The following is a 27110-nucleotide window of genomic DNA, read 5'->3' on the forward strand; positions in this document are numbered from 1 at the left end:
CAACTTGTCTGTTCCCCTTCCCCCAATTCCCCAGCACTGTTCCCATCCCCCCAATTCCCCAATAAAAATCTTTAAAAAAAAAAAAGAATTAACACCAATCTTTCACAAACTCTTCCCAAAAATAGAAGATAAGGAAACACTGTCCATCTCATTCTACTCTGATACCCAAACCAGACAAAGACAACGTAGAAAAACTACAGACCAATATGCCTTATGATTATAGATACCATAATACTCAACAAATACTAACAAACTGAACCCCACAACATATAAAAAGGATCATACATCAGATCAAATAGGATCCGGAATGCAAGTGTGGCTCAACTTACATGAAAATCAATTAATGTAATACACCATATTCATAGAATAAAGGACAAAACCCACTTGATCATATCAATAAACATAGAAAAAGCATTTAACAAAGTCCAACATCCCCTCATGATAAAAACATTCAACGAACTAGGAATAGAAGGGAACAGGTAGCAGTTAATATATTCCAGATGCACTGTTTTAATCACTTTCACTCATTAAATAATTTAATTCTCATACCAATTCTATGAGCAAGAACCATTCTTACCTACATTTTGCAAATGAGTAAAGTGAGGCACAAAGCATTTAAGTGATGTTTCCTGTTAAAAAGCTATTAAGTTGTGGAGCTAGGATTCCAGTGCAGAAATTCTGGGTACAGAGTTCATGCTTTTAATCACCGTCAGCTATGCTATCTCTCAAATAATGTGGAATAATAATAATGATAAACATATTTGGTTTCCTAAAAACTAATCGCTTGATCTTCATCTGTAAGTAAACTTAATTCATAACACTGCAAATTTATATCAGTGACCATAATTTATAATATAGATAAGAATTTTTAATATTAGTACCAATGTTATTTAAAAAGTTGCTAATGTTGGGTCAATATTAATACTTAATTGTAATTTAACTCATAAAGCTGGTGATGATTATTTATATAAGTAAACATAATTTGTAACATTGTTAAAAAAATTTAAATTAGTAGTAAAATTTGATGGCATTAGTAATGGTGATTCCATTTCTATTTGTAACTAAAATTTGATTCATAACTGTGGTACTCATAATTTATATTAGTAATCATAACTTTAATATTAGTAATCATTATAATTACAATTGGAATGTTAACCATATTAATAACGATTTCTATTAGTAACTATAAGATAATTCATAACATACTTACCCATAATTAATATTAGTAATATTAATTTGTAACATTGGCAATAATTTCTAACAATGTTTTACAATGTCTTACTAATAGTTTAATTTCTTTTAGTAATTATAACTTAATTCACAACACAGGTACTAATCACTTATATTGATAATCTTGATTTGTTAACACTGGTAATAAATAGTAACGTTAGTTATACTATTGATGATATTAGTAATGATAATACAATTTCTATTATTAAGTATAATATAATTCAAAACAGGGACTTATAATTTATATTAATTTATAATTTGTAATAGTGATAATAATTTGTAATAATAGTTATAATCTTTGATGATACTAGTAATGTTTATTCAATTTCTATTGGGAACTATATTGAATTCATAACATTGTTACTTATAATTTATATCAATAACAAAAATTTGCAGTATTGGTGATAATTTGTAATATTAGTGATTATATTTTATGATACAATAATGTTGGGCTGTCGGAAAAGTCATGACACATTTTTGCAATGAAAAACATAGAAAAAATACATCATGACTTTTCAGACAACCCAATAGTAACCTACAATTTAATTGCTATTTGTAAGCAATTTAATTTATAACATTGTTCTTGATAATATTGCCAATCCTAATTTGAGACAGTGGTAACATTTCTATCAAGAGAAATATTTGATAATGTTAGTGACAATGATTTGATTTCTATATGTAATATAATATGATTCATTATATTAGTTCTGCTAATTTACATTAGAAATATATACTGTATATAATAGGATTAATGATTTAAATCACACTTGTAATCACATAAGTAAATTCATGGTATTAATAAGCCCTTCCCAAAGCAACTTCACCCTCTGCAAGCACATGCCAGCTGTACTCTCTGATTGTATACCATTGGCAACACATCCATTGGCAATACTATTGCAGCAGGCATGACACTTTTCCCTTCTGCCCACTCTACTTCCCCCAGACTCACCATCTCTTTGTGATTGGGATAGAAGGTCTGATCGATTAGAGGGAATTCCTCTGTCCCCAGTTTCTTGTGCAGCCGAACCATCTGGGCAAACTATAAGAGCCAGGAGAGAGTAAAGGTTAGCAAGTCCTTCACCTAGAGGGAGTCTCCAAACCGGGACTCCAAGCTTCCAAATTTCCTCAGTTCCCCAGAATCACAGTGATTTGGAGCTCCCACATGCATGCATGAGATATTCCCTCTGCCAGTAGCATCCTTCCTGTCACTTACCACCCAGGGCTTGTCACAGAAGTTGTAGACAGAATGCAAAGAGTTAACGCTGGGGATTCCGGCATACTGCAGCCCAATGACCAAACTGCGGTAGTCTCCATTCCGTGCCATGCTGAAGGCATGCTGACGAATCAGCACAAAGTCTGGCTTCAGAGACCTGGGGTTCAGGGGTAAGAGTGTTGAAGGTCCCCCTAGAAACTTCCCACCACCCTTTGAACAAAGACCAAGTTTCTAAATCTCCACGGATCCTAGAAATTAAAAAGTGGTTTTTCACTTCAGCACATACGCACAAGCTGGTCCCCCCCCCCCTTGCCACAAGCACCCTTTCTACCCTTTCCCCTGCTGGTGACCCCTACCCCCTTAAGCCTTTCCTATCTGCTCCTCTCCTCAACAAGGTCAGATTGCAGCTTATCTAGTCAGCTCTCTCAGACTACTAGCTGTCCTCAAAGGATGCTGCCCAGAAGAAATTCCAGCCTTGGGGCCTCTACAGGGGCTGTTCCTTCTGCCTGAAACATTCCCCCCGAGATATCTGAATGTAGCTCTACTCAAATGTCTCTTACGCTACAGGTCTACCTTATCCCAATTGCAGACCCCTCTACCAGCCAAAATCCCTACATCCCTTTGCTGCTATGTATTTTTTTTTAGCACTTTTGCATTCTTTTATTTATTCTATTGTATGTATCCCATGGTAGAATGGTAAGTTTCATGAGGACAGAGGGCTTTGTGGGTTTTTTTTGTCTTTTGGGGGGTTTGTTTTGTTCACTGCCAGGTTCTCAGCATGTAGAACAGCTCCTGGAGTATACACGCTCGCTCAACAAATGTTTGTTGAATGTAAAATGCTGAGAGCAGCACCTGGCATACAGTAGATGTTCAAGAAATGTTTGTTGAATTAATAACTGAAAAGTTTGGCTCGTGGTCTGCTGGGATCCTTTTCTTCAGAAGAGAAACTATCTTCCACATTCTGTACCTAAATTCTTTTTCTTAAATTGAAATATATTTGACAGATAACATTGTGTAAGTTTAAGGTGTGCGACATGTTCATTTGATACATTTATATATTGTAATGTGACTGCCATTGTAGCATTAGTTAGCATTATCTATCATGTCATATAAGTATCATTTCTTTTTTGTGGCAGGAATAGTTGAGATCTAGCCTCTAAGCAAGTTTGATCATTATGATACAATATTATTATCTATATTCACTATACTGTGCATTAGATCTCCAGGATTATTTATCTTCCATTTATGTGCCCTTAAACACATCTCTCCTATTCTTCTAACCCCCAGGCCCTGGTAACCACCATTCTACTCTCTGTTTTTATGAGTTTGGCTTTTTAAAGATTTCACATATAAGTGACATCGTGCAGTATTTGTCTTTCTCTGTTTAATTTATCTCACTTAACATAGTGTCCTCAAGGTCTACCGTGTTGTCGCAAATGGCAGGATTTCCTTCTCTCTCATGGCTGAAAAACATTCCATTGTAATGTGCCTAAGTTCTTGCTCACAGAAGGATGGGTGAGGAGGTGGGGAGTCTCCCTCAACTCTAAGGGAGTCCTTGTGCCTCTCTCATAACACCACGTTACCCTTTTTATACTCACCGCACAACCTTCACTCCATTCCGAAGAACTTCCATGTCCACAGAGAATCCACCATTGGCATGAGCCACGAGGTTGAGATCAGAGAATTCAGCCTGGAAAGGAAAAACATCGGTGATTCACTCACATCACACAAAAATGACCACTCAGTTTGCAATGTGGACAGTTGACCCCCAAGTCCACCTGCCCCAACTAACCTGTTCTACTTTAATGTCAATTTCTCCATGGATCTTTTTCCCTTTGAAGTATTTCGCCCTGGAGAGGAAAAGCAGAGCGCATCCATCAATGCTCAAATCTCAGGAAGACAGAACCCAGGCCAGCCCTTTGACCACTTTGCCCCTGCAGTGCCACTAGAGAAACCATAAAGTGATTTATGATTGTTGAAATACTTTGAAAAACTCAAACAGTACTTTGTGAGTAATAAAGAACCAATAAAGTAATCCTTGTGGAGGTGTGTAAATGTCAAAGGCCATTGCACGCTTTAAAATAAGTCCTTAAACCCCAGAGAGCAGGCATTTCCCAAAGTATCATAATGTTCTTGGAAAGCTTTGGAAAATGAGGGATGCTTTGTAAACTGTAACATACTTTGAAATTGCATGAAGGTTTGTAAATGTCAAAGAACCTTACAGAATACATGTGTATGAAGTGTGTCTGGGTATGTCTCAGTGCCTGTGTCTGCTTGTGTGGCCTGAAGCATCTCTCTGCTCTCTGGCCCTTTCCCAAGGAGGAGCACATTTGCCATGTGAGGTTTTGTGCTGCGAGGAACACAACAGCCATGGGTGGGCATGGGTATCAGAAAAAGACGAGCAGATTAAGGGGCGCAGGCTGGTGGTGGTTCCACAGAGGCCAGAGCCAGCAATAATGGGAGTGGGGAGGAATGCAATTGAGGAGGGGGGGAAGCCATAGGAAGGAGAGGAGTAGGGGCAACAGTGGGCACATCACTAACTGCTATGTCACTGTCCCTGGGCCCATCCCCAGCAGGACCAGGTTTCCAGTGGCATCTTCCGCCAGGCCAAGGATTCCTATCTGACAGGTTTCCTCACAGACAGAAGTTCATCTCCAATCAGTTTTCTCATAGAAGGGGATGAGGGGAGAAGCCACTCCTGGGGTCACCTTCATGCACACAATCAGGGTCTCTGACACACACACACACACAGAGCACAAAGGGGCCCTACTGACTTGACTGATATACCCAAAAGACCTCAAGCACAGTTATTTCCTTCTCTTTCTCTTCCTCTCTCTCTCTCTCTCTCTCTCTCTCTCTCTCTCTCTCTCTCTCACACACACACACACACACACTCCATTACTGACTCTGACCCCTCACAAGTGTTGGAAGATAATCTTTCTTATGACTGTGCATTTTTTTCATTTATAAAATGAAGATGAGGACCGGCTGAGTGGCGTGTTGGTTAAGAGCTGGCTTGGGACGCTAGCTCTGAGCAGCAGGGCTCCGGTTTGGATCCCACATGAGGGCCAGTGACGCTGCACGCTTTACAGCTAAGATGGTGAACAACAGCTTGACTTGGAGCTGGGCTGCTGTGAGTCACCGGCGACAGTGTAGGCTGCAGTGGGGATGCAGTGGGCTGCCGTAAGCTACCGTGAGTGGCTGTCCAAAGGCCTGCGACTGACTTGCCTCAGCTGGGAAGAGCGCAATGATCACAATACCAACATGGGCCAGTGAAGCGACATCCTCCACAACTAAACTGAAGAACAAAAGGACAGCAACTTGTCTATTCCCCTTCCCTGATTCCACAATGCTGTTCCCTCCCCCAAATTCCCCAGTAAAATCTTTTAAAAAAATGAAGATGAATGTAGATTGTATCACAATTTTTCAAACTTTTTTGACCATACGTGTAGTGGGTACTGTGGTGCTCTGTTCAGATCTCCTCTCTGGGGCCAATGCACCCTGAATATCAGCTGTTGACAGCTCACAGCTGTGTCCCACTGGGAATTGTCTTACGTCACAGGGAACTGCCTTGGCCAAGGTTACATGTACTTTGGGCAGCCCATGGCTTCTATCTGGTCTGAGTGAGTACAAAGGCCAGCCTCTTTGCCTCAATATAGGCTGATTCTGAAGGACCATCCCAGCCCCAGAGATACCCCTAGGAACAACTGAGGCCTCTGATGCAACCGCATCACGGACCAGCTTCTGCCCAACCCTGCCCTCCTTACAGGTGTTGATACCAAAGACACTCCCCGATAAGCCTCCTACATGCAACTCCATTTCAAAACTGTTTTTAGAGAACCCAACCTAAAACAGTGGTCTGGAGAAGTCAAACTACAAAGAAGACCCTAATGCCATTCTAGATCTGAGTCGCCCAGCAGCAGCAGACAAGCAGAGGAGCCATCATTTGTTGGGGGGTGGGGCACAGATAGCCCCTGACATGCTGTAGCGACACAACGTGCTCTGTAGCAGATCTGGGCTGTGATGCAAGCAGAATGCCACTTGAACCATAAGATCTGGCAGAGTCCATGACACTGGAGGTGTCAGTAGTGGGAAAAGATGCAGTGTGGAGTTTATTCTCCCAAGTGGGAAAATTACAGTGCTGGCCCCTGCGGTTTTGGAGCAGCAGTAACTTTTACTGATGGTGGACTGTAATGAGATACTGGTGGAGAGGAATGCAGTAGCAGGTAAAATATCCCTGGTACTTGAAAGGTGTGAGGGAAATGGTAACCAGGCTTGGGTGAGTATTCAATAAACACCATTGATTAGCTGAAGAAAGATCTGATATGCTCAGGGTGAATCATCACCAACTCAAAGAAAAATTTAAAAGCCAGAGGACCTCCTTGGATGCATTTAAGGAAACTCCAAGCTTCTACAACCAGAGGGTAGTCAGAGGGGAGGAACAGGCTTAGGACTTAATTGTAAATGTAGTAGAACTTCAGAGAAGGTTGAATTCTCACACCCAGCACATCTCCTATGCCATACTCAGGGCCGTAATAGGACAGGATTAGGGCCCTGAGACTTAGAATGGGGATATATGGGAAGATGCATGTAACACCTTGAACTTACAGGTTCACCTACAGAAGTAGCCCACTCCTCCTTGTTAGAATATAGACCTTCTCTCTGCTTAAAGATAATGCAGATGCCTCGAATGAAGCAGGTGACTTATCAAACAATGCTTGCCCCTGTGAGAAGAATCTACCCTCTTCCCCACCTCATCTTATTCCCCAATAACCAGGGTCAAATCCTTGCACAACATGACTGGAGAGGCTGTAAGCTTGCAAAGGAAGGAAAGGAACAATACACAGAACCTGAAGAGTCTGGCTAATGTGTTTTGGCAGGAGCTGGGAAAGTATGCATAAGACTGGATCCTGAGGATGATGAATCAAGGGGGTGGAACATGAAGTTGGAGCCCTCTCCCAGGACACAAAACTTAAAGCCCTGGAAATGACTCTAGGAGATGTTACTGATACACTGCTGGGTGGCTTATGGAAACTTGGAGAAAACAATGGCTCACACCAAGTGAAGCAGAAATGCCATAACTTCCATGGTAGACTATGGAGAAAAGGATAAAAGGGCCAGAGAAGCAGAAATGTTAGAGTAGATATTCTACTAAAGTCTGGAAAACCCACCAGTTGACTATGTTCTATGGGAGGGCCCAGAGGATATACCCAACTTACAAAATCAATAAAAAACTTGCTGGTGAGAGTGGCACCAGCCATGTTGAAGAGTGCAGTGGTAGTAGGTAATAAGTGAATTCCTGGCCCAGGTTCTGCTCACAGTGGTTGCATTGCATCCACAGATCCATCTGGTGGTCACTTCCCCAGTTCACAAATGCCTAATTGGAATGGATATATCTGTAGTTGTCAGAACCCTGACATGGGTTATTTGGTCTGTGGGTAAGAAATATTGTAGTAGGGAAGTCCAAATGGATGCCTCTGAAATTACACCCCCCTTTTCCGATCCAAACAGGGAATCAAAGACAATATTGTATCTATTCTAGGGGTGATGGTGGAAATTAGTGCCACTCAAAGATCTAAAGGAGGTAGCAGTGTTAGTCCCATCATATCTCCAATGAATTAACTAGTTTGACCCCTGAGGAGGCTGGATGGATCCTGGAGAATGTTTGTAGACTACTGCAAACTCAACCAAGTAGTAGCCCTGACTGCAGCTACTGTACTGGACATGCTGTCATTGCTAGAACAGATTAAGAAGCCCTCAGGCACAGCAGGTGGCCACTGAGTTAGTGAATGCATTCATTTCCATTCTGATCAGAAAAGAGGATCAGAAATGTTTTACACTCACAGAAGGATTGACAATGGTATTCATTGATGGTCTTGCCGAAGGGCTATGTTATCTTTATTACCCTGTGTCATCATATAGTCCAAAGGGACCTGGACCATCTGGGCATCCCACAGAAAATCACATTGTATTACTATATTGATTGCATCATATTGATTTGGCAAGATAAGCAAGAGATGGTTAGTACATTGCCTTGATAAGACACATGCACTCCAGAGGGTGCGAGATAAAACCTACAAAGACTCAGGGGCCTGCCACATTAGTAAAATTTTTAGGGATTCAGTGGTCCAAGGCATGCCAGGATAGCGGTCCAAATAATAGGGCAATGCATTGCATCTTGCACCTACCACAATGAGGAAAAAGAACACCACCTGGTATGCCTCTTCAGGTCCTGAAGGCAGCATATTACACATCTGGAAATACTACTCTGACCCATATTGCAGGTGACATGTAAGACTGCCAGCCCTGAGTGGGAGTCAGAACAGAAAAGGGCTCTGCAGCAGGTCCAGGCTGCGGTGCAAGCAGTCCTGCCACTGCCACTCAGGCCATAGGATCCGGCAGATCCTGTGATAGTGGAGGTGTCAATAGTGGGAAAAGATGCAGTGTGGAGCTTATGGGAAGCTCAAGTGGGACGTCCCTGGGGCTCTGGAGCAAGGCCATGCCATCTGCAGTAGAGAATTACATGCCTTTTGAGAAACAAATTCTGGTGCAGTACTGGGCCCTGATAGAGACAGAATGCTTGACTGTGGGGTACCGAGTAACTGTCCATCTAGAAGTGCCCATTACAAACTCGGTTGTGCCATGCCTGCCAAGTAATAAAGTCACATAGGTCCAGCAGCTAGAATTGGGACCAAGTAGAACCAACCAAGCTGCCTGAACAGGTAACCCAGATGCCCATGTCATCCAAACTGTTGCGCTAATGCCTCCCTTAGCTCACTAAGGGGACTCCTTACAACCAGCAGATGAAGGGAGAAAATGCCTAAGCTTGCTTCACAAATGGGTTGTCTTGGTATGTGGGTGGAAGCCAAAAACAGACAGTGGCTGCACTATAGGCCCACTTGGAGTGGCCTTGAAAATAGTGGCAGAGCTCCCAATGGGCAAAGCTTTGGGCTGTACACCTGGTCACCTACTTTGTGGAGAAAAAGAAGTGGCCCAAGATTAGAATATATGTTCACTGATGTGCAGTGGTGAATGGCTTGGCTGATTAGTCAGAGGCCTTGAAGAAAAAATATTGGAAGATTGGAACAAGGAGGTCTGGGACAAAAAAATATGGGTGGACATATAGGAGTGGAAATAAAGTGGAGTGAGAAGCAAATCTCTTTGTATTGTGTGTTAACACCCACCAGACAGCATCCACCATGGAAGTGGCAGTAAGCAACCATGTAGACAGAATGAGTTAGCCAGATGACGTCAGCCAGCCTTTTGAATCAGTCATCCCAGTGCTGGCAGATGGGCACATGTATGAAGTGGCAAGAATAACCGAGATAGGGACTCTATGTGGGGCCTACAGAATTATTGCTGAATGTCCAACCTGCCAGTAACAGAGACCAATACTGAGTCCCTGACACAGCACTATCCCTCATAAAGACCAACCAGCTACTTTGTGGCAAGCTGACTGTGTTGGACCCCTTCCACCCTGAAAAGAGTAATTATTAATTTTGACTGGAATATTCAATACATGGATTTTCCTTTCCTAACTGCAGGACCTTAGCGAGCATCGCTGTCCAAGGGCTTACACAGTATTCGATCCACTAATGTGGGATCCCATATAACACTGCATCAAACAGCAAAAGAGATACAAAAGTGGGCCCACGACCGTGGAATCAACTGGTGATGTTATATACCACACCACCCAGAAGCTGCTGGCCTGGCAGAGTGATGGAACAACTTGCTGTAGCCACAGCTAAGACCCCAGCTTGGAGGTGATACTGTGCAAGAATGGAGCACCATCCTCCAAAACCCAGTACATACCCTAAATCAATGACTATCGTTTGTGCTGTGTTTCTAATTGGTAGAATATGCATACAGGGGTCTGGGAACCCAGAAGTGAAAGTAGGAGTAGCCCAGCTTACCATCAATCCCAATGATCCACTTCTGGAATGTGTGCTTTCTGTTCCCTCAGGGCTCTACAAGGTTAGAGGTCCTGGTTCTCCAAGGGGAAACACTGCCACCAGGGGACACAGCAAGAATCCCATTACATTCTAAGCTTTGACTGCTACCTGGACAGTTCAGGTTTCGCAAACCAATGGACATGAAGGAAAGTCACTTGCTTGGCAGGGGTACATGACCCTGATCTTCAGGAGGGGGCAAGGCTGCTGTTACACAACGGGGGCAGGGAGGCACCCGGGTGATCTGCTTGGGCATGTGTTGGTACTCCTTGTTCAACTTTGATAGCAAATGGACAAGTATAGCAGCACAGCCTGAGGACAGCGTGGGGACCAAGGGCTCAGGGAGCTCTCAAGGATGAGGGGATGGATCATGCACCGGGTAAGCCACCGAGACCAAGAGAGGTACTAGCTGAGGGTGAGGGGAATCTAGAATGTATAGAAGGAAACAACACATATTATTTATTTATGCCACATGTATCAACTGTAGCAATGGAGGCTCTAGTTCATCTCACTAACCATGCTTTTTCAAGTTTCCCTCAGAAAACAAGGCCAATAACAATCCTGGAAATGCTGTTCCCAGATGGGGTGAATGTACTCTAAGAAGCGAGTGAATCTGAGCAGTACAAGGGGTGAACTGTATACTCCACCCAGATCCTCACCCCTCTTCCCAGGCCTTCACATCTGTCCCCCAGCTTCTTGGAACAGCTGTTGTCCCTCCTTGGGAATTGCCCTCTGCAGCTCTAATCTGCCTTCCCCAAGATTGCTCCTCCTCCCAGGGGAGAGCCAGTAGTCGATGACTGACTGATGCAGGAATTCAGAAGCCTGGCCACCCCACCTCCATTGAGATAGCTCTGGAGGGTCATCCCAGCTCCAGAGCTCCCCAGAGGATTGGCTGAGGCCTCTGTTGTGGCTGCATTATAGCTCAGCCTTTCCCTCTGCCAACTCTTGCTTCTCCCATTCCTCCCCCACAACAGGTGTTCCCCAGAGCTCTCCCCAAGAAATCTGCAGGCAAATCTCTGATTCTCAAGGTCTGCTTCCAGGGAAGTCTCAGAAAAGAAGCCACAATAAGAAATATAGTTTATATAACCCGCCATATACATATTTACATAAGAACCCACCCTACATATATAATATATATTATATAAGACACGTATATGTTATACAGCAAATACATTATTGGATAATATAATATAGAATGTCTTATATAATATATAACATACAATATATTGTATGTTACATATTATGTGTAGATGTATCTAGAATGTATAGTAGAATGTATTTAAATGTACATATATTATTAGAATGAAAGTTTCAGTAAATAATTACCCTTACTACGTGCAATAGAGTCTGAAATTTCCTGTTCTATTTTATTCCATTTCATGAAGCAAAACATACACACATATGTATTATATACTGTAAACCCATTATATAATAAATGTATTATTAGTATATGTCATATATAATAGATGACATACATTACTGATTATATTTCATATTGGAGTAACAGTTTTGCTAAATAATAACTCCATTTATTATGTGCAATATATTCCATTATTTTCTATTTTCATTCATCCTACTTCATTAAGAAAATGAAATGCTGGTCACAAACCAATAGATGTCCCACAGTTTGAAAAACACTGGACTAAATTATCTCTAAAAATGGGAGATGAGTCTCAATTCAGTTTGCAACTTTAAATCACAGAGGACTTGAGACCCAGAAAGGAATGACAATGAGATTTGGTGGGAAAGGCGTCAGACTTTATGTGTACAATTTTTTTCAAGTTTACACAACTCCTCCTTTTTTCCAGGCTGAGATCCCTAAAACTTGCATAGTTCTGAATGTCTGCAAATTGGTGACGCAGAGGTCTCTGTTCCTGACACTGAGCTGATATATATATATATATATATATATATATATATATATATATATATATATATATATATATATATATATATATATAAGCTCTCTCCCTTTATCCATCCTACCCCACCTATAGTAGACACTAAATAAATATTTGCTAAATTGACTGAAAGAAAAGACGAGCAGCTGCTGGGATAAAGGAGGAGGGCTGCTTCTATAAGGAAGAAGGGGAAGGAAGAATCTTTCACTGAATTCAGCAGGTTCTCAATAACTGCTTGCTGGACAAGTTAGAAAAAAAAAGGAAAACACTGGAGTTATGATTATGGGAAGGGGAAGGGTCTTGTCAATATTCAGTAGATAATAAATGCTTGTTGGAATAAAGGGAAAAGCAGCAAAGAACCTGCTTGGAGGGTCAGAGTGGAGATGGCGTCTAAAAGATGATGGTTACCAATATTCAGAGGGGCCTCATAAAGGTTTGTTGACTTCAGGGAAGCAAATTTAGCCAGGAAGACAGCATCTGTGCGAGTGGGTGTTGGTGAAGGAATTATACCATGTATTCAGCAAATGCTTTATGGAATGATGAAGAAAAGACTGGATGGAGGATCTGATGCAGGGATGGGAATGTGGCCGTTTGAACAGAATACACTAAGAGATTAATAAATGCTCATTGGGTTAATTGGGGGGAAGGAGCAGTTGGGAAGATAGCCATCTGAATAGGGGAGGGGACCTGGCCTGAATACAGTAGATGCATATTATGAGCTTTTAGGATTGTGTAGTGTGGAAGGCAGGGTGAAGACTGTTGAAGGGGGATTAGGGCTACAAAAGGGGGAGAAGAGGCATTGAATATGGGGTTTTTAGTAGTATACAGTAAGTGTTCACTAAACAATTGTGGCGTTAAATGGAGGAAAAGGTATAGAGAATCCAGCTGGTGATTAGGATTGGAAGGAAGAAAAACTGAAGGAGGGGTCTTCCTAGTATATAGTAGTGCATAATAAATGTCTCCCACTCTCTTACACATGAAAAGTATGCAATTAATATCTGTAAAATGAATAAATGGCACTGAAAAGAGAGAAAAGATGCTGGGTAAGGGCTCCTGGAGGGGAGAGGTTATCTAACTAGTAAACAGCTGGTACTCAATAAATTTAGGCTGAAATAGACCCCTGGGGAGGGAGCTCTTGAGATAGGGGCAGAACTTCCAGACTTGGAATGGCTCTTCTATAGTTAGTAGGTGCTCAAAAAGTGTTTAGTGGCTTAAATAGAAGAAAGGCCATTTGAAGTACTTGGGAGAGGGAATCCTAAGGACACTGAAGGGAGTAGGAAAGGGGTAACCCTTATAACTTGGGCTCTGGACTTATCAAGGACCCTGGGGAGACGCTTTATGATTGATGCAGGTTCTCCTAGGGGTAATGTAGGGGGGTATACTCCCTACACACAATAGGTACTGCATACATGCTTGCTGGATCCACTGGAAGAAAAGCACTTTGGGGAGGAAGAGTGAACACAGAGCACACAGAAGGCACTCCATAAATGCTCACAGAACCCATCAGAGGGAAGGGCCTTTGGAGGAAGGTGATTAGAATTGAGCACCTGGCAGACAAGGTGTAAATGCACACTGAATCCATTAAGAGGAAAGGTCTTTGAGGGGTGGGGGTGGGAGGGCTAGGGATGGGCATACAATCACTGGGCCCATTGGGGGAAGTCTTTTGGGGAAGGGGAGTGGGGATGCAGAAACTTGATCTATGTAAGCTTGATCCTCCTTCCATGGGAGGAAAGGCTTTTGTGGAGAAGGCACAGAATCAGGCACAAAGCAGGTGCTCCACAAATGCTCCAAGGAGTTATTAAAAAGAAAAGGTCTTTGGAAAGAGGGATTGAAATAGTACACATAGCAAGTGCTAGATATCTGATTAACTGTATTAATTGGAGGCAAATGCCTTTATGGAGAGGGTCTACGTTTGGATCATGCAGAGGGTGCTCAATACATGCAAACTGAAGCCACTGGAGGAAAAGGCACTGGGGAAAGGGTTTGGGGACGGGGTAAATAGAAGGCGCTAAATAAATGTTTGCTGACTACACTGGAGATAAGAGTCTTTAGATAAGGCTCACATAGTAGGCAGTTGACAAGTGCTAGGTGGGTCCACCAAAGGAAAGGTCTTTGAAGAAGTAGCTTGAGAATGGGGGATAAAGGAGGCACTTAATAAATGCCTTCTAGATCCACTGTAGGAAAAGGATTCTGGGGAGAGAGTCTGAGGATGAGTCACACACAGATGGTTAAAACATGTTCATTTGAGGAAAATGATATGTTTGAAAAGGGAGTTTGGGGATTGGGCACACACCAAGCACTTAATACATGCTTTCTAGGTTCTTTGGAGAAATAGGCTCTTGGAGAGGGGGTCTGGAGTTGGGGCACACAGAAGCCATTCAATGAGGGCTCACAGGATCCATTAAAGGCAACACTTTTAGTGAGAAGCTGAGGTGGGATACACAGCAGGCACTCAAAAGTTCACTGAACAGTTTTAAAGGTCTTTGAGGAGAGGGCTGGGGTGGGGCACACAGCTCACTCTGGATACATGCTCACAAGATCTATTAGAGAGACCTTAGGGCAAGGGTCGAGGGGGACAAGACACATGTCAAGATCTCAATGAATGTTCACAAAATTCATGGAAGCCAAAGGCCTTGGAGAAGGGCTCCTGTGGAGGCATACTGCAGGTACTTGATACATGCTCACGAGATCCATTAGAGGATAAATAAGGCCTTCGGTGCGAGGGTTGGGGGGCAGGGCACATTCGGCTCTCAAATGTTCACACGACACATTGAAGCCAAGGATTTTGGGAAGGAGGTACACAGCAGGTGCCCCATAACTGCTCTCTGTATGGATAGAGGAGGCCTGGGGTGGAGTAAGGGCGGGGTACACAGGAAGCGCCCAGCACAATAATTTAAAGGAAAAGGGCTTGGGCGAGGAGGGTCAGGCGCCAGGCACACAAGTGGTGCTCGATAATTGCTCGTCACGGAACCATCTGGGGACCCAGGCCCATGGAGTGACATCCGGGGCAGTGGCTTACCAGTCGGTGTGGGGCTCGTCGATGACCAGCAGCACCCTAGCGGCGGCGCCCCCACGGCCCGCGCCCCCAGAGCCGCCGCCCACCTGCTCGCTAAAGGTAGCGGCCGCGGCCGCAGTGGTCTGCTTGACAGCGTTGGACAGCGACGAGAAGAAGCCACCGCCCCCCGAGGACCCTGGGCTAGGGGCGGCCGGAGAGGCCACAGGGGCGGCCGCAGAGGCCCTTTCGGCAGTGGCGGTCACGGGACCGGGCGTGGCTCCGGGGCTGGGGGCAGCAGGTGGTGGCGGGGTCGGCTGCGGGCGTTGCAGGTCTGTCATGTACCCATTTGGCAGATTGGCCATGAAGTTGCTGTCCGACAGGCGGCGCCGCAGGTAGTTCATGGCTGCGGCGCGGGGCAGGGGGTCCTAGGAGCAGTCTGGTCAGGAGCCGCGGGGGCGGACCGCACCGGGCCCAGGAGCACAGCTGCGCTCTCAGGCACGACGCGACTCTTTCGCTGCCCGCTGCAGACTGAGGCAGCGCTGAGTCGCGGCCGCCGCAGCGCGGATGGTCGCGCCCGTGCGCCCCTATCTCATGCCCCGCGTGGTGCAGTCCGGCAGGGCCGGCGGCGGCGTGGACGCGACCAAGGCGACCGGGAAGGGGAGTTTGCGGAGGAATGGCGAGTGACGTCAGCGCGCCTTCAGTGCTGGGGCGGCGGTGGCGCGCGCTGGCTGGCGGGGGCGAAGGCGCTGTCCGCGGTGCTGAAGGCGGCAGTGCGCACGCGCCACGCCGCATCTTGTTCCCCTCCCCCCTTCGATTGGGGATGCGCAATTTGGGGAGTGGGGGCGGGGTGGGTGCTTGTCCGAAGGGTTGGGGTGGGAGGTCAGGCAAGCCGTCCACCCCACTTCATCCTGGTCTTCACACCCAGTCGCATATGCAGGACCCTCCGCAGATAGTTGGTTTCCAGTGTTGATATTCACCACAGAAGGCATGTGGGGGGTGGGAATGGAGGCACACATAGAGACACAAAAGTACAGAAATAACTCCCTCACGGCGAGGGGTGGGGGTCACACGCAGTACTCTGCGGGGAGATCAGTTTCCCACTTCTACACAGGCTCAGCTAGGCAGAGAGGCAAGCGGGGGTGGCGTAGACAGCATCAGACAGGTGGAGTTGGACACTTGGGCGGAGTGCACTCCCTTGCCCCAAGGGGCCGGCGACACTCAGGGAATGACACACACAAAAATAAGGAAACACACGGAGGCATGTAGAGACAGAGAAGACACACTAATCTAGGTATCTATACACACCCAAGCCCAGGGTAACACACATAGACATGCATGCACACACGCACGTGTATATGCCTACACGCACACGGGCACCACACCAACACATTGGGAAACTCACACGAGTATGCACGCCCAGATAAAATGCATACCCGGACAATGATGGACAAACAGATCAGCCACATGGGCACGTTCCCTGAAGCTCTAGCCCTGATGCGTGTCCATCTATCCCCCGCAACATACATACTCGGTCTGTACGCCCCCATCCATCTGCCAAAAACCAGGATAGCCACCTGGTATCATTAGTGCCCATGGCTGTCTCCCCCTGTACCAGAGAGCTTTCTACAGGCAGAGGCAGACTCGTCCTATGGTATGCACACAGTTGGTGCCAAATAATATTTGCCACATGAGCAAATGACTTTTATAGTTCGGGTGGAGGTGGGCTGTGAAAGCCATTCTGTCAGCTCCTATGAGATCCTGACTACAATGAAAGCACAAATCCATTTTAAAATAATCATTTGTTGATTGGTTGTACCCAATGCTTAACAGAGCTGTTTTGAGACATGTATTGTCTCACCTAGGCCTCACAACAATACTATGGGGTGGGTAATATCATTTCCATTTTATAGATGAAGGAACCTGAGAATTCCAATTCGTTCAATTTGTGATTCACACATTTTTTCTTTTTAAGAATGTGCCAGACAAGGTGCCAGTGTGGCTGGAGCAAATTGAGAGAAGGGGATTGTGGCAGGAGATGGGGCCAGAGAGTCTAGCAGGGACTGGATTGAGCAGGGCCTTGTGGGCATAGTGAGCGATGATGGTAGACCAAGTGAGGGAGAAGATATGGCAAGAAGTAGGCAGATTTGGAGTCTCTTCTGCCTGCAGGATTTTCAGGTGAATCATCCACTTATTAATGTGTCCACTCTTAATTCATCAACTCGATGGCCTGTTTAAACAAGGTAGTAATGGTGTGGGGTCTGAAGTCAGAATGCCTGTCTTCAAACTAAAAATGATCACCTAGGGGCGGCCAGTTAGCTCAGGTGGTTAGAGTGCAGGCTCGTAACACCAAGGATGCCAGTTTGATTCCCACATGGGCCAAGGAGCTGCACCCTCCACAACTAGATTGAATACAGCTACTTGACTTAGAGCTGATGGGTCCTGGAAAAACCCACTGTTGCCCAATAAAATTTCTTTTAAAATAAAAAAATAAAAATGATCACCTGACTCACCTCTAAGGTGGGGTGTGTGTGTGTGTGTGTGTGTGTGGGGTGTAGGTGGGGGAGAGATCACCTCTATCCTTGCATGTGCTGTGACTTCTGCCAGGAATGTCCTTTTCCTCTCTCTCAGAGATCATCTTTGACCAAGGTCTCCGGGGAGACCCCTACCCCAGGACTCAGATTCCATCCCCCCTTTCCCTAGGCTCTCAGTCAAGTCAAATACTTCCAAACCATCCTCTCCTCCCTCTTCCATCCCAGCCAGCTTCAGTGAAACCTCTAGGCCTTTGCTTTGGCCATTCCTTTCCCCTGTCTCCTGGATGCCCTCTCTGGCGTTCCATATCCCAGCATTCCCCACATGGGAAACTCCCCACGAATTGGGTATTTCCCAACGTTCCAAGTACGTGCTCTTGTTTTTTGCTAGGTAACTGAAACAAACAAGCAGTGCTGGACCCATGGTGTCTTTTCTAGGGGCCAGGAGCTACTGCAGGTCTACAGACTTTTCTGGATGCTCAGGAATCTGTCGCTAGACTGCTTCTTCCTAGGTGCCCCATTTCCAGGTTCCTAGTACTTGTGGACCCCAGTGTCACTCCCGTTCACTAGGTGGCTCAATTTCCAGGAATTAATTTTTTGTGGATTGTTTTGCAGAAGAATGAGGATTTCCCCCAGAAGTGTCTCAACTTCTTGAGGCAGATGTAAGGCTCCTCTGTACTGTCTCCATCTTCTTCAGCAGGAATGAGTGTACAGAAGAGGCTCCAAAAATGCTTTCCTTTGTTGTGCACTGGTAAACGACTTTGAAACCCATGTCATGTTTGTAGTCGGTATTGTACCTATGTTTATAACACACACATATCCATGTTGCCTTAATGTGCATGTGTACACCCCCCCCCCATAACTCGCACATTGTTGTGGTGCACACACGGTTGCAACTTCACACTGCACACACTCAATATATCCTTAATTCTTGTACAGACCCATAGGTCTGCATATCACACATGCATAAGGGTATGTGCTGCATGATGCACACAAACTTCCACTGTCTTGTAAACACTTCCTCTCTCATACTCTATAGTAGCAACCAGAACCTCTCTTTGGCTTATTCCTTCCAAGATGACCAAATATTCATCAATTTCGTCTTCATCTCAGCCCATCAACTGGACCATTTTACACAAGGGAAAATCAACCTAGAGAAATTGAGCACCCTGACAGACTCTAGGTATCACAAATCTCCCATCTGAACCCTCCCACACAGAGGTGCCCCTCCACTCACAGCACTAAGTCCTAAACTCTGCTCCTGACATGGTGCTTCAGAAATGTCCAGCCTATTACCTTTTGTGTCTGTTTCCTCCTTGGTAAATGGGAATGTTACTGATCCTCATAGGTTCATGGTGGATTAAATGAATTCATGCTATGGAGGCCTAAAACACTACCAGGCACAAAGTAAGTACTAAGTATTAGCTATTATCACAATTATGATGATTCTTGTGCTTTGTCTCATTACAAGGGGTCCAGCATTCAAGTGCTAAATGAATGACCAAATGCTAAGAGCACTAGTGTCTGGGTTTGTTCTCTTCAATGTGGAGACACATACCACTGACTCCTCTTCTTCCCTATCCCCCATGATATCCAAGACTATTGTTGGTATACAGTAGATGTTGATAAGTGTTGAATATTTAAAGGATCACCTACTGAGTCTGTTCCCTCACTCAGATGTCCTCAACTTCTACCAGCCCTCCTCCAACCCAGATGCCCAGACTTAGCTCTAGTATACAGTAGACGCTAATAAGTGTTGAATGAATGAAAAAATGCTAACAGGAATCTGTGTCTGGGATTGTCTGGCCTCCTCCTGGCAGATGCTGACTCCAGCTTCTCTTAGAGCACCTCATAGGCACTTCCTCACGCCCGTCCACACACACACACACACCCAGCTGTTGTTTGTCCCAGCTAATGGCAGCGTTGGAGCTGGGCTGTTGGGAGTGGGTGAGTGCAGGTGCTTGCAGAGCAGCTGACCGCCCACCCCAATCACCTCAAGATTGATGTGGCATTCGCCAGCAGAGAGGTTCTGGCGGGTGGGAACCTAGGGAGCTTTAGGAGGTGGGGAGATGGACAAATGGATAACAAGCACACTGGCCAATCAGAAAGTGCCTGCCCTGGTGAGTAGCCAAATAGGAAACCCTTAACATGGAGTTCTGCAGAGGAATCTGCTGGGTGGCCCCAGGCACTGTGGGGTGGGGTGGGTCAGGGGTCGGGGGCAGACACTGGGGCTCCAGCAGCAGTGAAGGGAAGGGACGAATACTCGCCTTCACTCCTGCCAAACTGTAGCCACAGTGGAAATTTCTGTTTTCCACAACAGGCCACTGTGACTTTGCTGGTGCTGTGCCCTTTGGCCTAGAAGATGCTATCATCCTACTCTTGGGGAAGAGGCTGGTTTATTGAGTTCTGGGAGGTCAGGGGGTCAGAGTGGAAGAGAGGCGTTAGAGCTTCTAATCTTCAGGGTCTTTGCAGGCAGGTGTATGTAGACATGGCCGATTCTCCTCCACCACCACCTTCTGCCCCTGCAGCACCTCGCATAATGCTGATGGTTTTCCCCAGAAGGTCACATTCTTCTCACCTTGACCTTCGACCATGGTAACGGTGGGCCTGAGGCGGTAGGGGGGGAATGGAGGGGAGAAGCTCAGAGAAGGCAAGAACGCATTCAACAAACTCTTACTGAGTGCCTACTGTGTGCCCCACACTATTTTTAGCTGTGAGATATTGGGCAATTTCTTTATCTTCCCTGTGTCTCACTTTCCTGCATCTGAAAAATGGGAATAATATAAATAATAATAATAATAATAAATAATCCACTTCATCAGGCTGAGTGAGGATAAATGAGTTAATTCAGGTAAAGTGCTCAGGGTGGTGTCTGGTACATAGTAAATGCTCAACAAATGCTGATGTGTGTTACTAATTGACATGAGCTACCTTCTCTTACAGCCAAAACCCTTTACATCTCTCCCCATTGCCCACTGGAACAAAACCAAATGCTTTGCCCTGGCATTCAAGGTCTTGTTGTTGGGCCCAAATCCCTGTCGCAAGGCAATCTCTATCTCTTTCTCCCACTTTATCCAGACTCAATCCCATGTCTAAAATGGTCTTTGCCTGGGTTATTTCTCCCACTAGGCAAGTCCTCCATTCACTCCCATTCCGATTTTCTCAATAAGCCCTTTCTCCATTCATTCCCTCTCTCTGTCAAGTCCTTCATGCCTCCGCTTAACACCCCCAACTCATCTTCATGACCCATTCTGAAATCCACAGCTGGAGGCCACTTTCCAGATGGTAGGTCTTCCATGAGATGGGAACAGGCCCCTTAAACTAGTAGCTTCATGTATGAGGAAATAAGGAAGGGATGAGTGGGTGTTTTAACCCTCTCCAACACCTGGGCCACCCTGGCCACTGGGAAACACTTAGGGCAGTTGATCACCTGTCCAGGACTCTGCTCACACAGGCTTGACCCGTTCCTGCCAGGGGAAGCCTGATCAGCTTCCTAGACCCAAGTTGAGGTGACAGTCCCTTTTCCACATATCAACTGTACCTCATATGTTCTCTGTCAGGGCCCTGCCAACCTGTACCCCTCGGGAGATCCATGGGATCTGAGTTGTGTGTGCGCCTGCAACTGCTGCTGAAAAGGCCTTAGAGTGCCTTGGGGCAGTGAGATGCTGAGTGAGTCATCAAGTCACCCATGGAGGCATAGGTGACTGAGTGACTGCACGAGCAAATCAAAACATATGTAACAAAGGGAGCAGAGCAAATGGACACGTGAAGAACCGAGTGAATGGGAGAATGGCTGAGTAACTGGATGAGTGACTGAGGTGCACAGAGGCTGCTAACTTTCCCCTCATTATCTTCTTTCGCAGCTTCTTCTTTAGTTTCCCCCCTCTTCCTTCAGCTGGGAAATGGCACTTGGCAAGTCAGGTAGGTATCTTAGGCCCAGTGCTGGAAACCCTGGTTGGGGGTAGCCAACTCTCCCACTCTGACTTCTGACAGCAATATCATGACCCCTTCCTCGGTACACTCTGCCCCTCACTCACGAGAAGTTGGGGAGTGTGGCCGTGCAGAGGCGCTGGCGGGTGCGGATGGGGTTGGGTCCACACGGGGGATTGCACAGCCCCCAGGTACTCCACTCTGACCACGAGCCTTTCCCTGCAATGAGAGGAGGGGTTTACAGAGTCAGAATTAGTGGTCTTGGGGTGCTGAGAGAGGCTGTAGGGACATGGGGTCCACAGCAGAGTCAGAAACCTGTCTTTTCATGGGCTGCCCACCCTCACAGCATAGTCCATGAGGCACTCACAGGGGCAGCGCTGGATGTTGTAGCAGTGCCGGATATCCTGATAATCCCCAGCACATCGCTGTCCATCAAACTTGCGGCCTTTGCAGCTCCTCAAGCGTGACTGCTGGCCTGGGATCTCCTCACAGCTGATATGTTTCATCTTTGGGCGGACACAGGTGCTCCATTCCTCCCATGCCCCCCACTCTCCGTTCACTGCAGAGACAGGAGCAGCAGGGGCTCGCACCAAAGAAGGGAGCCAGCAAGGTGGTTCAGAGGAAGGAATGAGGGCTGGGGGAGGGAGTGGGGATGATCAGATGTGGGAATGGGGGATCAGAGGTAGAACCAAGGCATCAGGGCCAGGAATGGAGGAATGTGAGGCAGGAACAAGGCATCAGCAGCATGAACTGGGCAGCAAAGATGGGGGGGGGGGCTTAAGCATGGAAATGGTGCATCGTGAGGTGCTGACCAGGGCAGGGCACAGCCGTGTTGCAGATGTGGGTCCGAGTGGCATCACCGGCACAGAAGGGGCCTCCATGCTGGGGCACAGGTTGATCACATGTCCGTCGATCCATAGTCTGGCCCATGCCGCAGGTCACAGAACAGGGGCTCACTGGGCCCCATGGTCCCCAGCCCCCAGCCACTGTTGGCGAAAAGAGGAGTGAGGAGAAAGGCCACCTCAATCTCCGCACTCAGCCCTTAGATCTCTGAGGCAGACCACCCCCAATCAAAGAGCTCCATGGTCACATGGTCTAAGATCTCTATCCCCTGAAATGGCAGAGCATCTGTGCCTGAATCAAGAGCAGAGTGTCAGAAGCCTCATCCCTCTGTACCTGGGCAGGGTGGCAGGCCTCTGCAGGCTCTCGGTTCATAGTCTAGCCCTGGGCATGGCTTCCCAGGAGGATTCTTGGAGGGCTCAGGTGCAGAACACGTGCGGCTTCGTCTCTCCGTAGGTGCGTTGGGTCCACCTTGGCAGGAGCCCGAGCAGGGACCCCAGAGGCTCCAAGCAGCCCAGGCCCCATGTGCTGTGATGGGGTGGGGTAGGGGGAGGCCAACTGTGGTCATGCGTGCTGAAGTCCTCCCACCCTGGCAGTTCCCTGCTGTAACCTGCAGACCCACGCTGGGTACCTGCTTCAGTGCCCTGTGGTTGCCCTCACTCACTGGGGCAGACCTGCTGTGTGTCACAGGTCTGTGAATCCTGTGCCTCTCCTGGACACTGGCCTGCACACTTGGGGGTGGGGCGATCACATTTTCGTTGACGGGTCCGGGTCCCTTTGGAGCAGGTGGCAGAGCAAGGCGTCCAGGGCCCCCAGTCAGACCAGCCACCTATCACTGTGGGAGAGATGAGAGGGGGACAGGATGGAGGTGGGGGTGTCATTTAGGGATCCCTGCTTCCTCATGTAACCCACATCCCCTAATCTTATCCCCACATCCTGTCACACCTGTTCCACCATCATTGCTTAACTGATTACAGTAACGTTCACATTAGTCCTTCTGCTTTACCCCTTACTACAGTCTGTACTCCTGACAGCAAGGAGGTCACATCCCAAGTCAGATCACATTTATGCTCTGCCCACAACCCGTATCACTCAGAATAAAAGGCCCACAAGGATCAAGACCCCCTACGAGCTCACATCCCACCACTCTCCTCCAGCCCCACTTGCTTCCACCTTAGAGCCTCACAAATATCAGGCACAGTCCCACCCTCAGGGCCTCTGGCCTGATTGTTCCCAGTGCAGGTAACAGGCAGTGCACATTCGCCTGGCCAATCCTCCTCACCAGGACAGCACGGCTGGTCCTCACAGGCCTGTAGCTGCCACTCGAGGGTCCCAGGCTCCATCTTCTCAGAGCACTTCCCGCCAAAGCCTATGCAGCGCCGGTGCCGCAACTGGGAGCCCTCAGTGCAGGTCACTGAGCAGGGGCTCCAATGGGACCACGGTGACCATTGTGGGGACCTGCAGAGAGTAGCACGCGTCCCATCCTGGCATGAGTTGGCAAGGATGGTGTATGGGACTGTAGAGCATGGGCAGGCATAGGCAGGGGTGTGCGGAATGGATTGATGAGAATACCTATTAGGGATGTTGGGGGACTGAATGGGGAGAGGTGGGCACACAGCAAGTACTTACCATTTACCTTCACGATCAGGGACCTGGAGCTACCCTTTGAAGTCCCCCCAAGGACAGTGCCAGGTGTGCAGTAAGCAAATATAAGGACTAGGGGCCCAGAATTGCTGTCAGGCCACCATCATGCAAACAGAAAGTGCTTAATAAATAGCCATCATCCCAATGAGCTCAGAGACCCCATAAGAAATACCCCAGATCTATCCCCAACCCCTGCACAGCATAATGTTAAATAGATGTGAACTGATGACATGATGAGGGGCCCAGAGCTGCCTTCAAAAAGATGCCCAGGCTCCCCATCCTCATGGTGTATCTGGGATATACAGTAAGCGGTTAGAAAATGTGTCTGGCATACAGTAAACACTCAATACATGTAAGCTGGCATCATGATTAGGAGACTAGAGCTACCCTCAGAAATCCTCCAGCTGCCCCCGACCTCTGGTATGCTGCAAATACATCTCATATGCTGAAAGTGCTCAATGGATGTGAAGTGTCATCATAATTAGAGGCCTGGAGCTGCCCTCAGAATTCCCCAAACTCTCCCATCTTCACAATGCATCTGTATACAGTAAGCACTCACTACGAGCTGTCATCACAATTAGGGGACTTGAGCCACCTTCAGAAATACTTGAGCTGCACCCCACCCACAATGCTTCTAGTATGCAAGAAATGCTCAGTACAGTAAAACCTTGGATTGCGAGTAATGTGGTTTGCGAGTGTTCCACAAGACGAGCAAACATTTCTAATACATTTTAACTTGGTAAATGAGAGATGTCTTGCAATACGAGTAGTTTGTTTCTGGAACTAATTATGCTCGCAAACCAAGGTATTACTGTATATGTAAGCTATGGCAGTTCTCAACCAGGGGTGATTCTGTACCCCAGGGGACATTTGGCAATGTCTGGAGACATTTTGGTTGTCACAACTGGTGCAGGGAGTTGCTACTGGCATCTAGTGGGAGGTCAGGGATTCTACAAATCACCCTGCAATGCACAGACCAGTCCCTTTGATAACAATTTTCTGGCCCCAAAAGTCAATAGAGCTGAGGCTGAGAAGCCCCGAGCTATGGTCATGATCAGGGCTTCTGAGCCACACTTGGAAATTCCAGAGAAGGAAAGAGTCCAGTTCTGGGCTGCCCCACAGACAGTCCTCCCTGCCTCCCCCTAACCCCCAGCTCCCCCTAACCTGCATGCCTGACAGAGCTTGCTGTCTGGCTCCTGGAAGGCGTAGGCAGTGTTGAGACAGCAGTCTTCCACACGGACACCTCCCCCCAAGAGGCCCTTGCACTTGCCCGAGAATTCCTCATACTGGGTAAAGCAGAGTACAGGGTCTGAGCCTGTAACAGAGTAGGGTAGGGGGACATGGTCAAGGGTCTGGTGGGCCTGGGCACCCCTGGGGGCCAGCTGGACCCTCACCCACTCACCTGTGGCTGGCAAGGTGAGCAGCAGCAGTAGTGGTGGCAGCAGTAACCAAGAGGCATGTGCCGGGGCGGGCATGTTGAGCACTGCCCCTGCAGCCCCACCAGAGAGGAGACCTGCCTTTATGTGAGCTGACCTGTTCTGGGAGTCGGTGGAAAAGAGGAACCAGGGGCAGGAAGAACTGGGAGGGCAAAGGGCAGCTGGGGGGAGGGGAGAGCATCGGGCAGACCTCTTCAGCTCCCATCTCTCCCTTGCCACCTCTGCCCATGTGCCACCTCCTCTACTCTCCCCTCCCTACTTCCTGTCTCACTCTTGGTTGTGTTGTGTTTATCACTGTAACCCCAGCACCCCAAGCCCCACCTAGCAACCCTTCAGCACTCAATCAATGCTCTTTGTACAAATTCTTACTGAGGGAAAATGGAGCCAAGGAATTTGGAGCAAGACATACTTTCTAGCTGTGTGACCTTAGGCAAGTCACTTAAACCTCTCCCAGGCTGTTTCTTCACCTGTAAAATGCACGCTCTCTACCATGACAGAGTCAACCTTATGGGGATGTTGAACAGGCTGAAACGAGCGTAGCATGCTCAGTGCATTCATCCTCATGGGGTGGAACAGGCTTTGAGGCAATTGCTTCATCTTCCATCCTAACTTAACCCACTCTCTTTCCTGAAAGGGAGGTCCCCTGTGGTCAGCAAGCGGAAGGGAGGTCAGCATAAGAGAAGTGAGAAGGGGAAGTGAGTGTGCGGAGGATTTAGGAGTGAACTGTGAATAGCCAGTCTGGGGGCCCTGCTGGGGACATCTTCAGTGTCTGGGGAGGGGGTGATTGGGAAGGAACTGGTCAGGTCACGTTCTATCAGAGTAACGTGGGTAGGTGACATCCCTGAGCCTACATCATAGGGTTTGTTGCGAAGATTGGGAGTTAAGATTTTTTGAACTCCTTAGCACAGTACCTGGCATGTAGTACATAGTCTGTGTTTGTTAAATACATTTATTCAACATTTATTGAGCACCTATTGGGTGCCAGATGCTGTTCTCGGCGTTAGATGGAGCAGAGAACAAGACAGCCCCAAATCCTGGCCTTCAAGGCTTACGCTTTAAAAGAGGAGATAGATAATAAATGTCACCTCTCTCACAGAGGCCTGCCCCACTACCCTTTTTGTATAGCATCCCTGCCACTCTCTAGACCAGTGGCTCTCAAACCTTATTGTGCATCAGAATCATCTGGAAGGTTGGTTAAATCACAGATTGCTGGGCTGCACCCCCATTTCTGATTTCTGATTCTGTAGGTGTGGGGTGGGGCTCAAGAATGTGCATTTCTAACAGGTTCCTAGGTTACAGTGATGCTTGTGGTCTGGGGACCACACTTTAAGAACCATCATTCTGGGGCCGGCCGAGTGGCTTGTTGGTTAAGAGTTGGCTTGGGAGTGCGTGCTCTGAGCAGCAGGGCTGCCAGTTCGGATCCCACATGGGCCAGTGATGCTGC

The 27110-nt window shown here is 47.1% G+C and overlaps 2 protein-coding genes across 3 annotated transcripts in view; both read right to left on the reverse strand.

The window, feature by feature from the left end:
• Positions 1–15943, reverse strand: part of SYN1 (synapsin I) — a 45191-nt gene extending 29248 nt beyond the window's left edge. For both annotated transcript variants that reach the window (XM_019632552.1, XM_019632551.1), the window contains exons 1-5: positions 15313–15943; positions 4236–4293; positions 4042–4133; positions 2444–2600; positions 2180–2269 (exon numbers count right to left, since the gene is read on the reverse strand). In XM_019632552.1, the coding sequence (XP_019488097.1) occupies positions 2180–2269; positions 2444–2600; positions 4042–4133; positions 4236–4293; positions 15313–15689 (774 nt within the window). In that variant the 5' untranslated portion in view covers positions 15690–15943. The remainder of the gene's footprint in view (positions 1–2179; positions 2270–2443; positions 2601–4041; positions 4134–4235; positions 4294–15312) is intronic.
• A 4250-nt stretch (positions 15944–20193) lies between these two features.
• On the reverse strand, positions 20194–27033 carry CFP (complement factor properdin). Its single transcript, XM_019632529.1, has 9 exons — positions 25633–27033; positions 25395–25545; positions 23869–24044; positions 23251–23421; positions 22923–23114; positions 22559–22732; positions 22114–22305; positions 21854–21965; positions 20194–20423 (listed from the first exon to the last, which is right to left on the reverse strand). Exons 1-9 carry the CDS (start codon positions 25703–25705, stop codon positions 20267–20269), a joined length of 1398 nt encoding a protein of 465 aa, XP_019488074.1. The 5' UTR covers positions 25706–27033; the 3' UTR covers positions 20194–20266.
• Positions 27034–27110: the final 77 nt, after the last annotated feature.

This window comes from Hipposideros armiger, unplaced genomic scaffold (genome assembly GCF_001890085.2).
Source record: "Hipposideros armiger isolate ML-2016 unplaced genomic scaffold, ASM189008v1 scaffold_1151, whole genome shotgun sequence".
Lineage (NCBI taxonomy): Eukaryota > Metazoa > Chordata > Mammalia > Chiroptera > Hipposideridae > Hipposideros > Hipposideros armiger.

Excerpts from the sequence above, each read along its gene's own strand:
- CFP (XM_019632529.1), bottom strand. The coding sequence starts at position 25,705 with ATGCCCGCCCCGGCACATGCCTCTTGGTTACTGCTGCCACCACTACTG. Across the intron at positions 22,306-22,558 it reads CACGGCTGTGCCCTGCCCTG|TGAACGGAGAGTGGGGGGCA; the intron begins GTCAGCACCTCA and ends CTGTCTCTGCAG. Across the intron at positions 20,424-21,853 it reads GCCACACTCCCCAACTTCTC|GCCCACCGTTACCATGGTCG; the intron begins GTGAGTGAGGGG and ends CTACCGCCTCAG.